This window comes from Dipodomys merriami, unplaced genomic scaffold (genome assembly GCF_024711535.1).
Source record: "Dipodomys merriami isolate MVZ:Mamm:240054 unplaced genomic scaffold, mDipMer1.0.p SCAF_97, whole genome shotgun sequence".
NCBI classification, from domain to species: domain Eukaryota; kingdom Metazoa; phylum Chordata; class Mammalia; order Rodentia; family Heteromyidae; genus Dipodomys; species Dipodomys merriami.
This window is the reverse complement of record NW_027206590.1, coordinates 364,488-381,429: the sequence shown is the minus strand read 5'-3', so window position 1 is coordinate 381,429 and position 16,942 is coordinate 364,488. Positions and strand designations below refer to the sequence as shown.

General features: G+C 34.6%; 1 protein-coding gene across 1 annotated transcript in view; it reads right to left on the bottom strand.

Annotated features, from left to right (window-relative positions):
* The window catches only part of LOC138821953 (WASH complex subunit 4), a 60,649-nt gene that overhangs the window by 10,175 nt on the left and 33,532 nt on the right, over positions 1-16,942 (bottom strand). Inside the window, exons 16-26 of the mRNA XM_070014400.1 lie at positions 16,258-16,365; positions 15,078-15,224; positions 14,868-14,947; positions 11,775-11,880; positions 10,990-11,106; positions 9,150-9,318; positions 8,674-8,828; positions 6,903-6,977; positions 6,509-6,613; positions 3,814-3,948; positions 2,269-2,377 (exon numbers count right to left, since the gene is read on the bottom strand). Of these exons, the coding sequence (XP_069870501.1) occupies positions 2,269-2,377; positions 3,814-3,948; positions 6,509-6,613; positions 6,903-6,977; positions 8,674-8,828; positions 9,150-9,318; positions 10,990-11,106; positions 11,775-11,880; positions 14,868-14,947; positions 15,078-15,224; positions 16,258-16,365 (1,306 nt within the window). The remainder of the gene's footprint in view (positions 1-2,268; positions 2,378-3,813; positions 3,949-6,508; positions 6,614-6,902; positions 6,978-8,673; positions 8,829-9,149; positions 9,319-10,989; positions 11,107-11,774; positions 11,881-14,867; positions 14,948-15,077; positions 15,225-16,257; positions 16,366-16,942) is intronic.

Here is a 16,942-nt window from a genome sequence, read left to right as displayed (position 1 = left end):
TAGGATTTGTAACCCAGAATCCCAACAAAGAAAAAAGTCATGAAGACCCTATAAAGAACATCCAGCATTGGCGGATAACTCCTGTAATCCCAGCTACATGGGGACTGGAGGGTAAGAGGATTGGACTCTGAGGTCACCCAGACAAAAGAAACCTTATATAAAAAGAAACTAAAGCAAAAATAATTAATTCCTCCTTTCTTCTACAAGTTGTAACTGGAAAGGCGATATAGAGGGGTTACAGTTACGTAAGTCAGGTAATGACATTTCCTTTTGAGCAGTGTCACCCCTTCCCTCACTTTCTCTCAGTTTTTCCCTCCTGTCCCCCCACCCACCACACAAGGCTGAAGAGTTTATTTTCAACATGGTGTCTAGTGAGTATCATTGCTGCATTTGTTTACCCTTTGTTCCATCATTTCAGTGCTCTCTCTTACCCCCAAAACAGATAAAACTTACAAACAAAACAGGGAATGGAAAATAAAAACAGCAACAAAAGAGAACAAAACAAAAAACCTCATTTTTATGTCTTGTAATTCATTTTGATAAGTATCATTTTATGTGACCCTCTATCCAAAACAATCTTCTCCTAAGAATATCCTCCTTTGGTCTCACTGTGTGAATGTCTAGAGTCCTGTATAATTTATCATGTCCCAGTGTATTTTTGGTCTTCTACCATCCATTGTGTCTACTTGTAGATTTATTGGTACATTTCAGTTACAACAAATGAGGGAAATCATGCAACCTATGTTTCTTTATTCTACGAAAAAGGGCTGGGTGTGCCTCAAGTGGTACAGTGTTTGTTTAGTATAAGATTTTGTGTTGAAACTCCCATATGCATTACCAGGTGAAAGCCAAACTGATGGCTGTCAAATTTGTATCTGTAGCCTTGACTCCTCTGGACTTGTGAGCTTCTTTTTAACCTAGGGCTCACACCTACATTCTAAGAAGAATTTGAAGTTTTAATATGTGCACACTAAACTCAAGGTATTTATTTCTAATTATATTTCCTTGCTCAGAAACTGACAATACAATTCTCCTAGCTGCTCAGAGCAAATACCCTGAATTATCCCAGATTCCTTTCTTTCCTTCACAAATCCAATCCAATCAGTGCGTAATTTACACTGGCTTGCCTTGAAAATCTAGCTAGAATCCAATCCTCTTTCACCATCCTCACAGCTATCAGATTATTCTAAAGTACTATATATCTTGCCTTGGCCACTGCAATATGCGATAGTATCCTGATTTCCCACTTAGACCGTTAGCAAACTGCTATACTCCATGACCTTTTTTCTACATACACGTTGAACTTTTTTGGTATACCAGTCTGGGACTTAACGTCAGGGCCTAGGTGCTGTCCTGCAGCTTTTGTACTCAAGGCTAGTGCTTTATCATTTGAATCACTGTTCTATCTCCTGCTTTTTAGTGGTTAACTGGAGGTAAGAGTCTCACAGATTTTCCTGCCTTGGCTATCTTTGAACCATGGTTCTCAGATCTCAGCCTCCTAAGTAGCTAGGATTACAGGTGTGAGCCACCTGTGTCCAGCTTTTAAATGACATATGACATATTGTACAACTTTGGTGCGGGGCGGGGGGGGGGGGGGAGGGGAGGACTGGGGGGGGCAGGGGGAGGATGGGAAGGGGAAACAAAGGAGGAGGCTACAATGCTTGATAAGAAATGTACTCATTATCTTGCCCATGCAATTGTAACCTCTCTGTACAGTATTTTCACAATAAAAAATAAATAAATAAATAAATATGGCATATTTCGAAAGACAAGTTCTACTCAGAAGGCAGAAGGTCAAAATAGTACAAGAGTAAAAAATTACCTCAGTGATATTATCAGTACTTTATCTTTAACTAAATTCATATACAACATGGTAAGTTAAATGATTAACCTTTCATGTAAATATTTTGTATCTTCTCATTTAGGCATTTTAGCATGAGAGAAGCTGTTTTAGAAGTGCAAAACGTACTAGTACCTGAAACAGAATGAGTATCCTAAAATTACTTACTAGTTGACTATTAATTCTGAATACAATCTTGGAGATTCATTACTAATTATACTTCTAATTTGAATGAAGATATTTTATTTAACTTGTACAAAGTCCACAGCCTTTCAATTATGTTTATAGCAAGTATCTGAGTGAGCAAACATTCTAGTGTAATAAAATTGCACGAGGTCATATGGTAAGTTCTTTATTAATATGAGATACTTGGTATATGCATTTCCGGGATATGTGCTTTATTTCCCAACAGTTTTAAAATAACTTACCAATTTGGCTGATAAGCTGCCTGAACTGATCAAGGTAACTCTGACCCTCTGGTGTGATTCCAAGTTTTCTGATGCCTCGATTGAATTTTTCTGCTCTATCAAAAGGATACTAAAGAGAGAATTTTAAGACTAATTTTAAGCACAAAATGACTACCAAACCAAAAGGTCAAAATTTCTAATTTTGTATTTCATTATTCCTTTTTAAAAAAATCAAGTATAATGAATAAATATCTGTGGAACAAAAACTATTAGGGTTCAAGATCAATGTTTTATTTTCTTGGCAATATTAACTAAAGGGAATAAATTGCAAAACTGAATTATATTAATAGTCTCCCAATACTCAACTAATGTATGAAATTGAGAAAAGAAACTCATTCTTCCTAGAAACATTTGTTCAAATGTGTGACAAGTTTCTGTTGAATTTACAAACACATCAATGAACACACATCAGCTGGGATAAAATTTGTTACTACCATCATCAATTAGGCAAAATAACTTTTCCAAGTCTCAGTGGATAGATTTAAGAAATTATAAGAACAAAAAAAAAGCAATTCTCACACAATAGCAGAATTATTTAGCTTGGGGCACTAGTAAAGTCCATCCCAATAAAGAAAAGATAGCTGATATACTTCTCTAGGGATAACTATAATATGTAATTAAATTATTTTAACAGAAAGGAGCATTCTGCTGCTCTGATGTTAAATAGTACTACAAACTATTTTACAAGAGGGTTAGGACTGGATGAATCTTTTTTTTTTTTTTTTTTGCATCGTAGGGCCTGGGTACTATCCCTGAGCTCTTCAACTCAAGGAGAGTGGTCTACCACTTAAGCCACAGTGCCACTTCTAGTTTTCTGGTGGTTAGTTGGAGATAAGAGTCTCAGGGGTTTTTCCTGCCCAGGCTGGCTTTGAACTATGATCCTCAGATCTCAGCCTCCTAAGTAGCTAGAATTACAGGCGTGAGCCACCAGAACCTGGCTTGGATTAATTTTAAGCAAGATTATTAGGGGGGGAGAAAGAAAGATTATTAGAATAGTTCTGTATATGGTAACTCAAAAATATAGGACCCATCTGAGCCCAGTGGTTCTCTATCCACATAGATACATGCCTCTGTACTAGTAATGTTTTACAATCTAACAGGATCTTTACTTCCCTCTGGGAAAACTTCAACATTCCTTTAAATTATTGCCAGGAATGTGAACTATACAGTGTTTCTCAAGTGGTAAGCATTTTGTGCTAGAAATTTTAAATATTTATTCTTTTTCCTCAAAGAAATTAGGTAGATCAGTATGTACTGACGTAATAAGCTCACTGAAAAATAGTATGTATAAGATAGTTCATTTTCACTAAACAAAAGCAAGCTATGTAAGTATGTGTATCCATATGGATTAAGCTACTTGAAGGAATAGTATTACATTGAAACCGCAACTGCTTTCAGAAAACAAAGTGGGAAGAAAGAAAATGAGGAATTAGAATTGTAGCACAAACATTTGCCATGTACTTAAGGAACTGAATCCAAAATATCTTAAAAGAATATATAGCATACCTTATGATCATTTTGGTCCTTGATTTCCCTGAAAAACCGAATATCTTTAATCAATCTGGATTTGATATGCTCATCATACATAAACTGGCTAAATATATAGAATTTCTTTTTCAAAAACTGGTAGGTGAAATTAACCTATAAAATTAAAATTTAAAAAATTGAAAAAAAGTTAATATAAAACAATTTCTAGTCAACATTACTGCATAACAATGGCCAACAATTATTTCTAAAAGTCAATTCACAGTGGACCTGAAATATTTAAATAAATCAAATTTCTTTTTTTCTCCCAGTCCTGGGACTTAAACTCTGGGCCTAAGCGGTGTCTCTAAGCTCACAGCACCAGTTCAGCACCACTTCCAGCTTTTTCTGAGTAGTTTACCGGAGATAAGAATCTCAAGGACTTTCTACCTGGAACCTTCATTCTCAGATCTCAGCCTCCTGAGTAGCTAGGATTAATTACAGTACGTCACATCTGTGCTCAATAATAAATCAAATTTTTACTGCCCAAACTTTCCGACCTTTCTGTATGTTTCTATTTTTACAACAAAAGTGAACAAAGGGGAAATGTAGAAAATGCTGAGGCTAGAAGAAGAAACAAACCAGACTACAGACTCTAGTGGTCATGCCATTTAATTACAGATGGGGGCTGGGAAGGTGGCTCAGTGGTAGAGCCACTTGTATGCATGAGACCCTGGGTTCAATTCCTCAGCACCACATAAGCAAAAGAAAAAAAAAAGGCAGAAGTGGCGCTGTGGCTCAAGTGGTAGAGTGCTAGCCTTGAGCTGAAGAGCTGAGGGACAGCACCCATGCCCAGAGTTCAGGCCCCACAACAGGAACTAAAAAAAAAAATAATAATAATAATTACAGATGGAAGTTTCTATGTTCTACTCAAAGACAACAGCAGAGCCTTGGCATCCACGTGCATATGATTTGCTGAGGAAAAGTGTCCATGCTCAGTATGCAGAAGTACTGTACTACAGATGCTTACTTGTTCTGTAGTGCTGCCAACAGCCACTAAAGACACACTGCCTTTCAAACACAGTGATACTCACTGTATCACTTAAAATAAGCACACCAACATTTCCCTTGACGTTTGGGCTCCATTTTTGAAAGGCAGATTTTCACAAAATTAAGAATAAGGAAACATTCAGCAGATCATACAATGATTTGTGCCACACTGATAATAACATGACTGAAAGTTTTTCTCTGCACCAACTGAGCTGAATAATGCACACAAGGGGAAATCTAAAGGTTTTGCTTTTGAATTGTTTAATTATTTTTACCATCTTGATAAAACTACATATAATAAATCTGGGTTTACTGTACTTATTCCTAGGTCTCCATACACTAGCTCATGCCTATAATCCATTACTTGGGAGGCAGAGATAAAGAAGATTACAGTTCAAAGCCAGCCTACACAAAAAGTTATTAAGATACCACCTCAACAAATAAACTGGGCATAATGATATACAACTGTAATTTCAATTTATGAAGGAACATAAATAGGAGGATCACTGTCAAAGACCAGGCAGGTGAAATATAAAAGACTCTATCTGAAAAAAACAAAAGGGCTAGGGATATGGCTTACTTGCACAGCAAGCAGAATGCTCTAACTCCAAACCCTAGTATTTACCAAAAAAAAGAAGAAAAAATTACTTATAGTAATCTACATAGTTAAGAATGATACTAAAGTAATAAGCATGTGTTCTTTAATTTTCCTGAAGATATTAAGCAATTACTTATCTATAACCATTCTGGACACCTTGTACATCCAAGGTAATGTTCCTGTTCTGCTAGACAATGGTTCTTGTGCTCATGAAGTTTATATTCTAGCATGGGTTACAGATATCTTAAACAAGTATGTACTGCTTTTAAAAAAATCTTCCAAGTGGTGGTACACATTTGTAATTCCAGCTACTTGAGAGGCAGAGTTAGGTAGATAGTGAGTTCAAGGCCAGCCTGGACAAGGTCAGTGAGATCCAATCTTAAAAACAACAAAAAAGGGTGAAGGGTATGGCTAAGCACAAGGCCCTGGATCAACCCCCAGTCCAGGAAAAACAAAAATTAAATCCTAAGTGTAGTAATTTTTAAACATGGTAAGTAATGTGAGAGGTGCTGTGAGAATGAGTATAAAAAGGCTTGACTCAGATTCACAATATCCTGAGAAAGTGAGATTTCAGCTGATATTAAAGCAAAATAACCTAACATTAATGCTAACCTATTAAAACATTCACTTGTCTCCCTCACAGGAAAAATTAGCTACTATCTAGTGCTTTTCTCAAGTAAATGAATGCCTATTTTAGAATTCAAATTATTTTTATTAAGTTCCTATTCATATGTGTATCTTAATACTTTTTCCCCCAAAAGAAATGACATTAAACAGCTACCAAGGATTTGTTTTTGAAAGTAATTTTCAAAAAACATCAGAGAATACACATATAATCTCCAAATCTCCAATGTTATTTATGATGATACTGAGATGTTACAGTACCTTTTATGTCTCAGTTCATAAAATCCAATCCAACACAATTTTAAGGCCACACTTTTTAACTATATCACTAGAAAAAATGGAAATTCAAGTATAATAAAAGCAAGAAGCAATGTATTTTGCCTAGTTATTCAGTAAGAAAATTATCTTCCAAAGTACTAAATTAGATAGGGCTTTATTCCCATCTAACTCCACATAGGTGCTTACTGTGGTATTCATGATTCCTGTGCCATGTGTTCGAATTGAATTAGCAATATGCCGAATATTAATAGTATTCAAATGTTTATTATTGCTTGTTCGTTCAATAAAAATCTGCAATGAGACAAATTTATGCTCAGTAAGAACACAAACCATAACACTGACCAGTTAAGCAAAGAAAATTTCAGAATCTATCTCATTAAAGATAATTTAACTGAAAAAACACTCAAGATAGTACAAAGGAATAAGTATAGCAGCAAAGGAATAAGCAAGATCTCTAAATAGTAAATTATTTGTTTTGTATATTTTACTGATTTTAACCCTTAAGAACTTATTCCTTGTTCTTTAGCCTTCCCACTACATAGTAACCCACATTTTAAGAAAATGTCTAAAACCTACTTACCTGATTATTGAGATTATAGAGGTACCGAGACACAAATATATGAATGTTTCTCATAATTTCCAAAACATCAAGGCCCTACAACACAATCCACAGAAGTGCATGTCTAAGTTTTATGTCTAAGATGGTCAGTTAAATCTGCATTGATACAGGAACTTACCAAGTTTATAATATAAGAAGTTAAGTTTACAATTACTACAAAGAACTTCATAAAAGGTATCACCAAAGGTTCAAGAACTTTGACTTGTACATATTCTCAAGGATTTTTCTCTAAAGTTTTTCACAAAGTAAACTAATGTCCAGATTCTGAAAAGTAGTCACAGACCATGCTGGGACATTACTTTTCATATATTAATCATGTGTAATTCTCAAAATGAGGTGCTATTATAAATTCCATAAGTGAAAAAAAATGAAACTAAGCAAGCTCTGAGGTCAAGCAGCTAGGAAGAGCCAGACTCTAGAGTTTTAGGAAGTCCAGTTCTAAATTTTTTACATTTCTTTTGACTTTCATAGACCACATTTTGGGGGTTGGTATGGGGGAATGAATTCAAGGCCTCTAGCTTGCTCAGCTGAAGTTATACTACTTGAGCCAGGCTTCCAGTCTGCTTTTGCTGGTTAACTGAAATCTTTCACTCTACTGCCTAAGTTAGCTTTGAACTAAAATCCTCTGATCTCAGCCTTCTGCGTAGCTAGTATTACAGTGTCAGCCAATGGCATCTAGCTCCAGATCATTTTTATATAAAAGTTCTCGACAGAGATTCTTTCATCTTTCAGATATTTCACATTGTTTCCTAATTTTTCCATTAGCATCAAACTGGCACAACACTTTCTAACATCTTCTAACCTAAATTTTTGTTTTCACACATTTTTTGTCCCATTAGATTGTAAGTATACAAACTGAGACCGTTTCTATTTCCCTTTGATTTCCTAAATACAGCTGAGTATCTAGCACGTTTGCAATAAATAGTAGATGTATAGAAGTGAATGGAGGAATATGTAAACTGGAAATGATCCTAACATGCAGCAGGATAAAAAAAAATATGATCTTGCTGGGCACTGGTGGCTCATGCCTATAATCGTAGCTTCTCAGGAGGTGGAGATCTAAGGATCACTGTTTAAAGCCAGCCTGGGCAGGAAAGTCCGTGAGACTGTGATCTCCAATAAACCATCAGAAAACCAGAAGTGGCACTGTGAGTCAAGTGATAGAGCACTTGTCTTGAGCTGAAGAGCTGAGGGACAGCGCCCAAACCCAGAGTTCAAGCCCCATGACCAACAAAAAAAAATTATGATCTTAAAAGTTTGGGACTGAATAAATGTCTTTTTGATTATGTAGAAAAATCCTATGCAAATTAACTGATAATATAAATGCTACCTTCATAAAATACCTTCATATTGAAAATTACCTAAGTGAATTTGCAAATCTGTTTCTTTGCACTCGTTTTAAGGTCAAATAATTTACAATTATATAAGATTAGCTGTTTTATCAAACATTTTCCTCAGATATTAAAGTTTCCATACTATATCCAAGTTTATAGCCCTCAAATATGATCTTAACTGGACTTCTTACAATTATACAGAGGTTACCTCACTATACTTATATCTTTCTGGAAAACTACACATAATCTATTCATATTTAAAGTGCACAGGACAGTGCCCAGGACCTAAGTTTAAGACTGAGAACTGGCATAAAAAAAGACCAAAAATATAGATTTTTCTTAAGAAACATTAGTACACTACATATAGTCAGATTATGTTATAAGTATTTAACACATACCTGTTCCAAAGTCTGACTTGGAAGATGTGCCTCTGTCATAACTAATCCATAACGCTGAGTAGCCAAATTTCTCATTTCACTGTAAGTGGCCCAGTCATGAAGAGCTACTGTTGTGAGATTGTAGAAAGTCTTATCTAAGTAGTGAGTTACATATGCTAGAAAAAAAATTCAAAAAAATTTATTTAGTAAATAGCAGAAAGGAAACAAATAAATCAGCACAAAAACACCATCTGACTTTGAACTTAAAATTTCTTTCTGTAAAATAAGGTGCAGTACTCAGGTGGTTCTCAAATTTGAGGCCAGTCTATACTACATAGAGACATTGTCTCAAAAAAAAAAAAAAAGCTCAATAAAAACGAAAGAAGAAACAAAATGGAAATAAATAACGAAATAAACTAGAACACATTATTTACCTATTTTAATAGTTAGAATAATGAGACGTAAGATGACTCTAAGAAGGGAACTAAAATACTCACCTCGAATGTCAATAAAACGATTAAAAAATCGAATTGGATTCAGAGAGAAAAAGAGAGCAAGGTCTTTCATGCCAACTTTGAAAGGGTTTCGGTCATCCAGCTTTAAATGAGTGTGCACAGAAAGTCGCAGATCCTTCTCAATTTCTTTGCACAACTTGTCCAGTAAATGCTGCTCATAAGAAAAATGACAGTTTTCAAAATGATATTCTTAATTATTTTGTTTTCCTACATGTTTATGCTTTGACCCTAAGAGTGTTATACCCTAAGAGTTTTATACTCAAGACAGTTATAATGGCTCACATGTGTAATCTCGGATACTTGGGAAGCAAAGTCAAAAGGATCCTAAATTCAGGGATAGCCCATACAAAGATAGTGGAATGAACCTCTCCCAAAAATTTAAAAAAAAAAAAAAAAGGAAATTGAAAATGTTGAAAGGGGTGATGCTGATCAAGATATATTGTATTCATAAACTGCTTCATTAAAGGGCAACTCCTTTGTATACCTACTTAAAGATATTTTTTTTTTAAGACAAAAATCAAAGCAAAGTGAAACAAAGGGCTAGGGTCACAGCTTAAGTACAGGCCCTGTACTAGGACCATCAAATCAACATCATCATCATCATCAGTGCAGTAATTGAAAAAAAATTGCCAAACTGGTCTTTTTGACTTAGGAATTCAAAAACCTCAGTAGTAAAAATTTACTTTTATTGAGAAAGTGAAAACTATTCAACTTTCCATTTCATACCAATGCCTTTGGGGAGCATGGAGTTATATAAATACCAAAACTTTATTTTCATTAATACTTTAAATCTCTTGAAAAGAAAATCAAAAGCTAATAATCTGTGGTTTACTATAAGAAACATGAATATTAAATGTGGAGCATAAACACATTTTAAACTATCAACAAGACGAAAGACTCTACAAATACACACTAAAGAAAGATTCTAAAAATGTACACTATAATAATAACTGAAACACACAATTCACTGTGCTACAAGTAATTAAATTAACCATCTTCTTAGTCTACCACAATTCTAAACACTGGCTATATATATTTTATTCTCAACATCCTAGTCTATACTAGGATCTAACTCAGTGCAAGACCCTGAGTTCAATAACCCAGCAAGTACTGGCAAAGAGAATATTTAGTACAAAAAATTATATTGAAAAATTTATAATTTCACTAACCCTAAATTTAAGTTTGTACTGTGATAATTTTAATTCCTCCTCCTGGATAAAAGTATAACTAGATGGAAATTTAATTTTAAAGATATCAGTGTTTATACACATTAGAAAGGAAGGGACACCCTATATTCATCCAAATTATTTTTGCTCTACTGTCTTTTAAATCTTTAATTTTTCCCTTCTTAGGAGTTCTCCATATGAAACTCAGTAAAATATCAGTAGTTTAATTGCCTTATCCATATATCAGGAGCATTTAACATTCAAAACTATTTTGTTCATGTATTCCTATAATAAAGATAAATTTAAATTTACTATTTATGAATTTGCAAATTCCTAAATTTCTTTAAAAAGTGGTAACAAAAATTGTAACTCCTCTGTACAGTATGTTCACAAGTAAAATTATATTTTAAAAAAGTGGTAACAAAAACTAATTTGTTATAATAGTAATACTGATACAAAAATAGTTCTTTGCTCTATACAGTGATTTATAAGTAAGTTTGACTTCATGAAAAGTCCGACACTGAACAAGACTTTGAAATCTCTTTGTATAACTATTCAAAGATAATAAAATTTTAATTTAAAAAAAGACTGGTTAAATCTAAGATTTTTTTTCCAGAACTCTGTTTTAAGCTTTTCCATCTTAGCTATGATCTTACCTCATTTAAAATGTCCATAATTTCCTTGTCATAACAATCCAGAAGTACCTCATATGAATCTAAATGCCTTGCATGCATCATAGCAGGTACACAGTCTCGTAAAGCACTAAACATATACTAAGGAGAAAATTTAAGTCGATATCAATATGTGTAACTCAGGAATGTAATCTAAACAATATTACACAGGTAAATAATCTATGCAGAAAAATAAAAACCTTGGTCTGAAGGAACGATGACTTTTCTATAACCGTCTTATTTTCCCACGAGAAGAATGTAAACCACATAAACACATTAAAAATTATATTCACTTATCTTTTCCTATTTTATGCCTTCAAACATATTCACTTCCAAACAGACATTTGTGGGATGTGGCATGCTCAAGGAGTAATATGCTTGGCTCTACTTTAATCTCTACTTCAAGAAGGAAAAGAAAACAGGAAAAGGAAAAGAATAGATAACACAGAGAGGACAGGAGAGGAGTGAGGAGATGATAGAGGGAAGGGAGAAGATGGGAGAAAAAGAAGGTATATTTGAGCAAAATACAGTTTTCTGATGAGTAAATGTCAGACTGTTATGACAAAATCAGAACGGTTAATTATATGGGAGAATGTATTAAAACTAACTTCATTAACATCAATATAAATTTAACTACAGACTGTATAAATACATATTGTATATGCATAACATTCAAAATAGATTAGCAGCCAATAAAGGTTTCTTAAATGACCTATTCTTGAAACTTAAAAAGTGACTAAAATTATTCTTTGTAATTATTCTTTACTTACATGTAATCTAGCCGCATCAACAGCATTTTCATATACATCATCTAAATAAATTGGGAAGACAGCTCGATGCCAGTATAAAAAACAACAGTCACATTGTGTTTGGACTCTACAATATAAGGTAGTAAATAATTAGTAGTGCCCAAATAGAAGTATCCCAAAACAGAATGAAAGAATACTCACTTTGGATTTCCTGTATCATTTCGCTCAACATTATATAGAAAAATCACACTTTTCAAATTGAGCAAAGGCAACAAAATATTCCAACATCTCTTATCAGAATTCTCCATACACTTCAATTCCAAAGATTTTTTGAACATAGTATATTAAGGTATGACTATGAAATGTCCCCCTTAGGTTCATGTGCTGAATACCTGGTAGTACTATTTTAGAAGATTCTAACAATTTTAAGAGATGGCCTAGCTGGAGGAAGCAGGTCACCTGCGGCAAGCCTCTCAATGTGATACCTGGTCCCCAGTCCCTTCCTCACTTTGCTTCCTGTCCACCTTGCCACCACATGCTCCCACCACCATGCCCAAGCCCACAGTGCCAAGAAACCACAGGGTAAACTCTCTGAAACTATAAGCCAAAATAAATCCTTTCTCCTCTAAGTTGTCACTATCAGTATCCCAGTGACACAAAAGTAACAAGTCTTTGGAACTGGTGTAGTCCTAAAATGCTCGAGGCAGAGCTTAAGGGAGATTCTGGAGAAAAGTACAAAAGAGAATGTCAATAGGAATGGGGACAGTGAAAAGTTCTTATTGTTTCTGAGACCAATGAAAACCTCCTTGAGAACTGTACTACAGGGCTTTCATGTCTGGCAAAGAATTTGTGTACATTTTGTACATCCACATCCTGGACTTTGAGTGAGGCTGAGTAATTGGCCACAAAAAAATTTAATTAAAAAATAATAAATATAAATAATGGACTAATTAATTAGGCACAGAGAATTTCATACCACAGCATTCAAACTGTGCTTAGTTAACTTTATCTGCGTTTATCCAGGTTTACAGTAAAAACTGGAAGCCAAAAGCACAGCAGAAAGACTAGAAGAACTTACAGATTTGTCACAAAAAAAAGTCAGTAAAGATTAGGGCTAAGGAAGCTGGTTTCTGAAAAGATAAGCACCATTAAAAAGACAAGCACTTTACATCCAGACAGTAATAAACATGCCCGACTCCCGTGGTGCATAGTGTAGGCTAAAATGTTGCTTCCTCAAGATTGATTTCATAGAACTTAGTCACCAAAGTTTGCCATGTTGGGTTTCTATTTTCTTTGATCCCATTTCTTCTTATTTCTCTATTTTGAAATAAGCATGTTTACTCTGTTCCATTGTATCTTGGAGGTAAGTCACTTTCTTTTTTATTCATTTTAGGAAGAGCCTTACACTACCTACCAATGCTCTACCACTTGAGCCACATCCTGGTTCTTTTTGCTTCATTTCAAATAGAATCTTAATTTTGCCTGGGCCAGCCTAGACCATGGCATTCCTATTTCCACTTTCCATATAGCTAGAATTTCAGACCCAACTTTACTGATTAAAATGGGCTCTTGATAATTTTTTGCCTGATCCAGCCCCAAATGGTCAGCCTTTCAATCTCCAACTCCCAGGCAGTAAAGATTACAAGGCATGAGCCACGTTGTCCCGTTTTTTTAATAGTTCACATATAAAAGACAACTTCAAGTCTAAATTGTGATTCTAGACTTTTGAACTATGGAAATGCACTAAATAAATTTTTATCAAGAGTTAATTTTGTTATCACTGTGACAAAATTAACTCACAATACTTATAACTTTATTATAGCAACACTTACATCACACTTATTTACAACTTTAAAAACTGATAAAACCCCTGTCATATGTTCAGTCTTTGCCACAAAATAACTACTTCATACCTTATATGGTAACAAATGATGGCTAAATATTATATAATGAGGAAGGTTCAATTTTTCTTCCAAAGATGGAAAATTAAAGGTTACCAGCCAGAAAAATGTCATCTTCTCAGCACAGCAAAGAAAATTACGAGTATTAAATGGAAATTGTGCTGTAACTGTTATTCAGAAGAATTGTTTTCCTTTCAAGAAATCTCTTGCTTACTCAATAAAGAGAAAACAATAAAGTCACCAGTACTTCCAAAATAAGACTTTCCAAAATTGAACTTAGTGACTGGCCACTGACAATGTAATTAAACTCCTATCACTAAATAAAATTATAGAAGACTGGGCTGGGAAGGTGGCTCAGTGGTAGAGCACTTGCCTTGCATGCATGAGGCCCTGGGTTCAATTCCCCAGCACCACATAAGCAAAAAGAAAAAAAAAACCGGAAGTGGTGCTGTGGCTCAAGTGGTAGAGCGCTAGCCTTGAGCTGAAGAGCTAAGGGACAGTGCCCAGGCCCAGAGTTTAGGCCCTACAACCAGAACTCCCCCCCCCCAAAAAAAAATTACAGAAGACTATGTGTCATGGATCACTGTCTGACAATTGATAAAGCCTTACTGTAAAGCAGCAGATTTAAAGTCCACTAAATACACTCAACATAATAATCAAAATATGCATTAGTCTCTGTTAAATGCTCTGAGGCCACATTGCTTTATTTTGTATGAGTTTTTCCAGGAGGATGCATGCTCCTATAAAAACAAATCTAAATAAAGAAGATCCCTAAGCTAGCACTGGTGGCTCATGTCTATAATCCTAGCTACTCAAGAGGCTGAGATCTGAGGATCATAGTTTGAAGCCAGCCTGGGCAGAAAAGTCCCCTTGAGACTCTTAACTCAAAAACCAGAAGTAAGCTGTGGTTCAAAATGTAGAGTACTAACCTTGAGCAAAAAAAGCTCAAGGACAACGCTTAGGCCCTGAGTCTAAGCCCCATGACTGAAAAAGAAAAAGAAAAAAAAAAAAAAGATAACTTCATGAATAACTTTTTGATCAAGGAGGTTACATTTTGTTACGGTGAAGGTGGTTACATTTTGTTAAGGTGGTTACAGTGAAGAACTAATGCTCTATCTAGTTTTATTCCCTTTCTTGTTATGCTAAGAAGAAAACCAATATTCCTGTCAGTTCTGTCGTCAAGAGTATTATGACAGATAGCAATCCTACTTACCGTTCTCTAAGTTCACTGATAAGATCCAGCTTTTTCATCACTACTTGAAGGGGAAAGAGTTCTTCATCTTTAAATGTTTTCTTTCAGAAGGAGAAAAAAAAAAGCAGAGAAGTTGCAGTCAAAAGTAGGGATAGGTTTCTTGGGTCAATAACTAAAGAACTGTAAAATATCAGACCTGATATTATCCATAAGTAACACCAACACACTTACCATTTGTGTACCAACACTTAGTGCCAAAGAAACAATCAGTCGTCGTTGCTTTGTGCTTGGTCCATTTAAAGTGTTTTCAGCCAAAACTAGGGCAGAGAGCACATCAAGACGCTGTTCACTATATTTTTTGTCTGAAATTACTCTTTTCTTAAAAATAACAGAAAATAGCAAACTATTAGCTTAGTTTTTGAGATAGTAACACAAGTCTCATAAGAAAAACTTTTCTATTAGCTTTCTATGATTCAACTTTAGAGAGCAGGAGTAATTACTTACACTGTTGAATTTCATATGTTTTATATTTTATCTTTACAACACTATCTCTTAGAATTGTCAGGAATAGCTGGGCACCGGTGGCTCACGCCTGTAATCCTAACTACTCAGGAGGCTGACATCTGAGGATCTCAGCTCAAAGCCAGCTCGAGCAGGAAACTCCATGAGACTCTTATCTCCAATAAACAACTAGAAAACTGGGAGTGGCGCTATGGCTCAAGTTGTAGAGCACTTGCCTTGAGCTGAAGAGCTGAGGGGACAGCACTGAGGCCCAGAGTTCAAGCCTCACGACCAACCAACCAAAAACAAAACAAAAAAAAAAGAACTGTCAGAAATAGCAAACATATTAGCATACTTTAAAATTCTATATTAATTTAATAAGAAATCATTTGTAAAAATGAAATCTCATTTTCAAAGTTCATATGCTATCAATTTTTTAATTTTTTTTTTATTTTTTTAGCCCAGGGCTTGGACTCAGGACCTCATGCTCTTGCTCAGGTTTTCTGCTCACTGGCCTTTGAGCCACCTCCAGTACAGCTTTTTGGCTAGAGAAAAGTTACCTCATGGACTTCTGTGCACAGGCTAATTTCTTTTTTTTAATGTGTGGTAGAATTGGGTCTTTTGTTTATTTTTAAGTGCACAGGCTAATTTCAAACCATGATTCTCAGACTTTAGTGGATTGCAGGAACCACTAAAAAAGCCCAGTCAGTATCATTTTTTTGTAGAGATGTATAAATGTATTTCATGCTTCAATTTCAGAGTAATGGTAACTCTCATAAGAATAAATAAAAATCATAAAATACTAAACATAGAAAAGACCAATAATATTTAAAGAAATGGGATAGGCTAAATTAAAAAGCACATCAAATAGAAAAAAATACTTACATAGAATACATAATAACTTGCATACCTTGGCTATAGAAATAGAATTAAGAGCTTGATGTTGAAGGTGCTGTGTTATATGTGAAACTGAATCAGCCACAACCATGCTTCTCCTGTAGAACATATGCTCTATTGCCTAAAAAATGTCCAAAAGTAATTTTGTGAAAATCAATTTAAAGTTTAAGTAAAATAATAGGGGAATATCTTTGAAATGTTAAGCATGGGAAGGAATTTGTAACTGAGAAACATAAAACACAATAAAAGGTAAAAATTTTAAATTCAATTACATTAAAATTAACAACTTAATAGTTATCAAACAACAGAAAGTAATATAAAAGTAAAACAAATATATGAAAGATATCTGCCAAATATAAAGAATTAGTATTCAGAATACACATAAAGACTCCAAATGAGGAAAGACACCCATTAGAGGCATACAATCCAAGAAAAAGTTAAACAAAAGATATAAAGTTTTTCCTAAAAAGTTAATGAATGACTGAAAACATATCCAACCATCAATTGTTAACCATCGTTAACCATTAGGAATTAAACATTAAAAATTACAATCACTGGCCAGGTGCTGGTGGCTCACGCCTATAATCCTAGCTACTCAGGAGGCTGAGATCTGAGAATTGTGGTTCAAAGCCAGCTTGGGCAGGAAAATCCGTGAGACTCCTATCTCCAATTAACCAACAGAAAACCAGAAGTGGCAC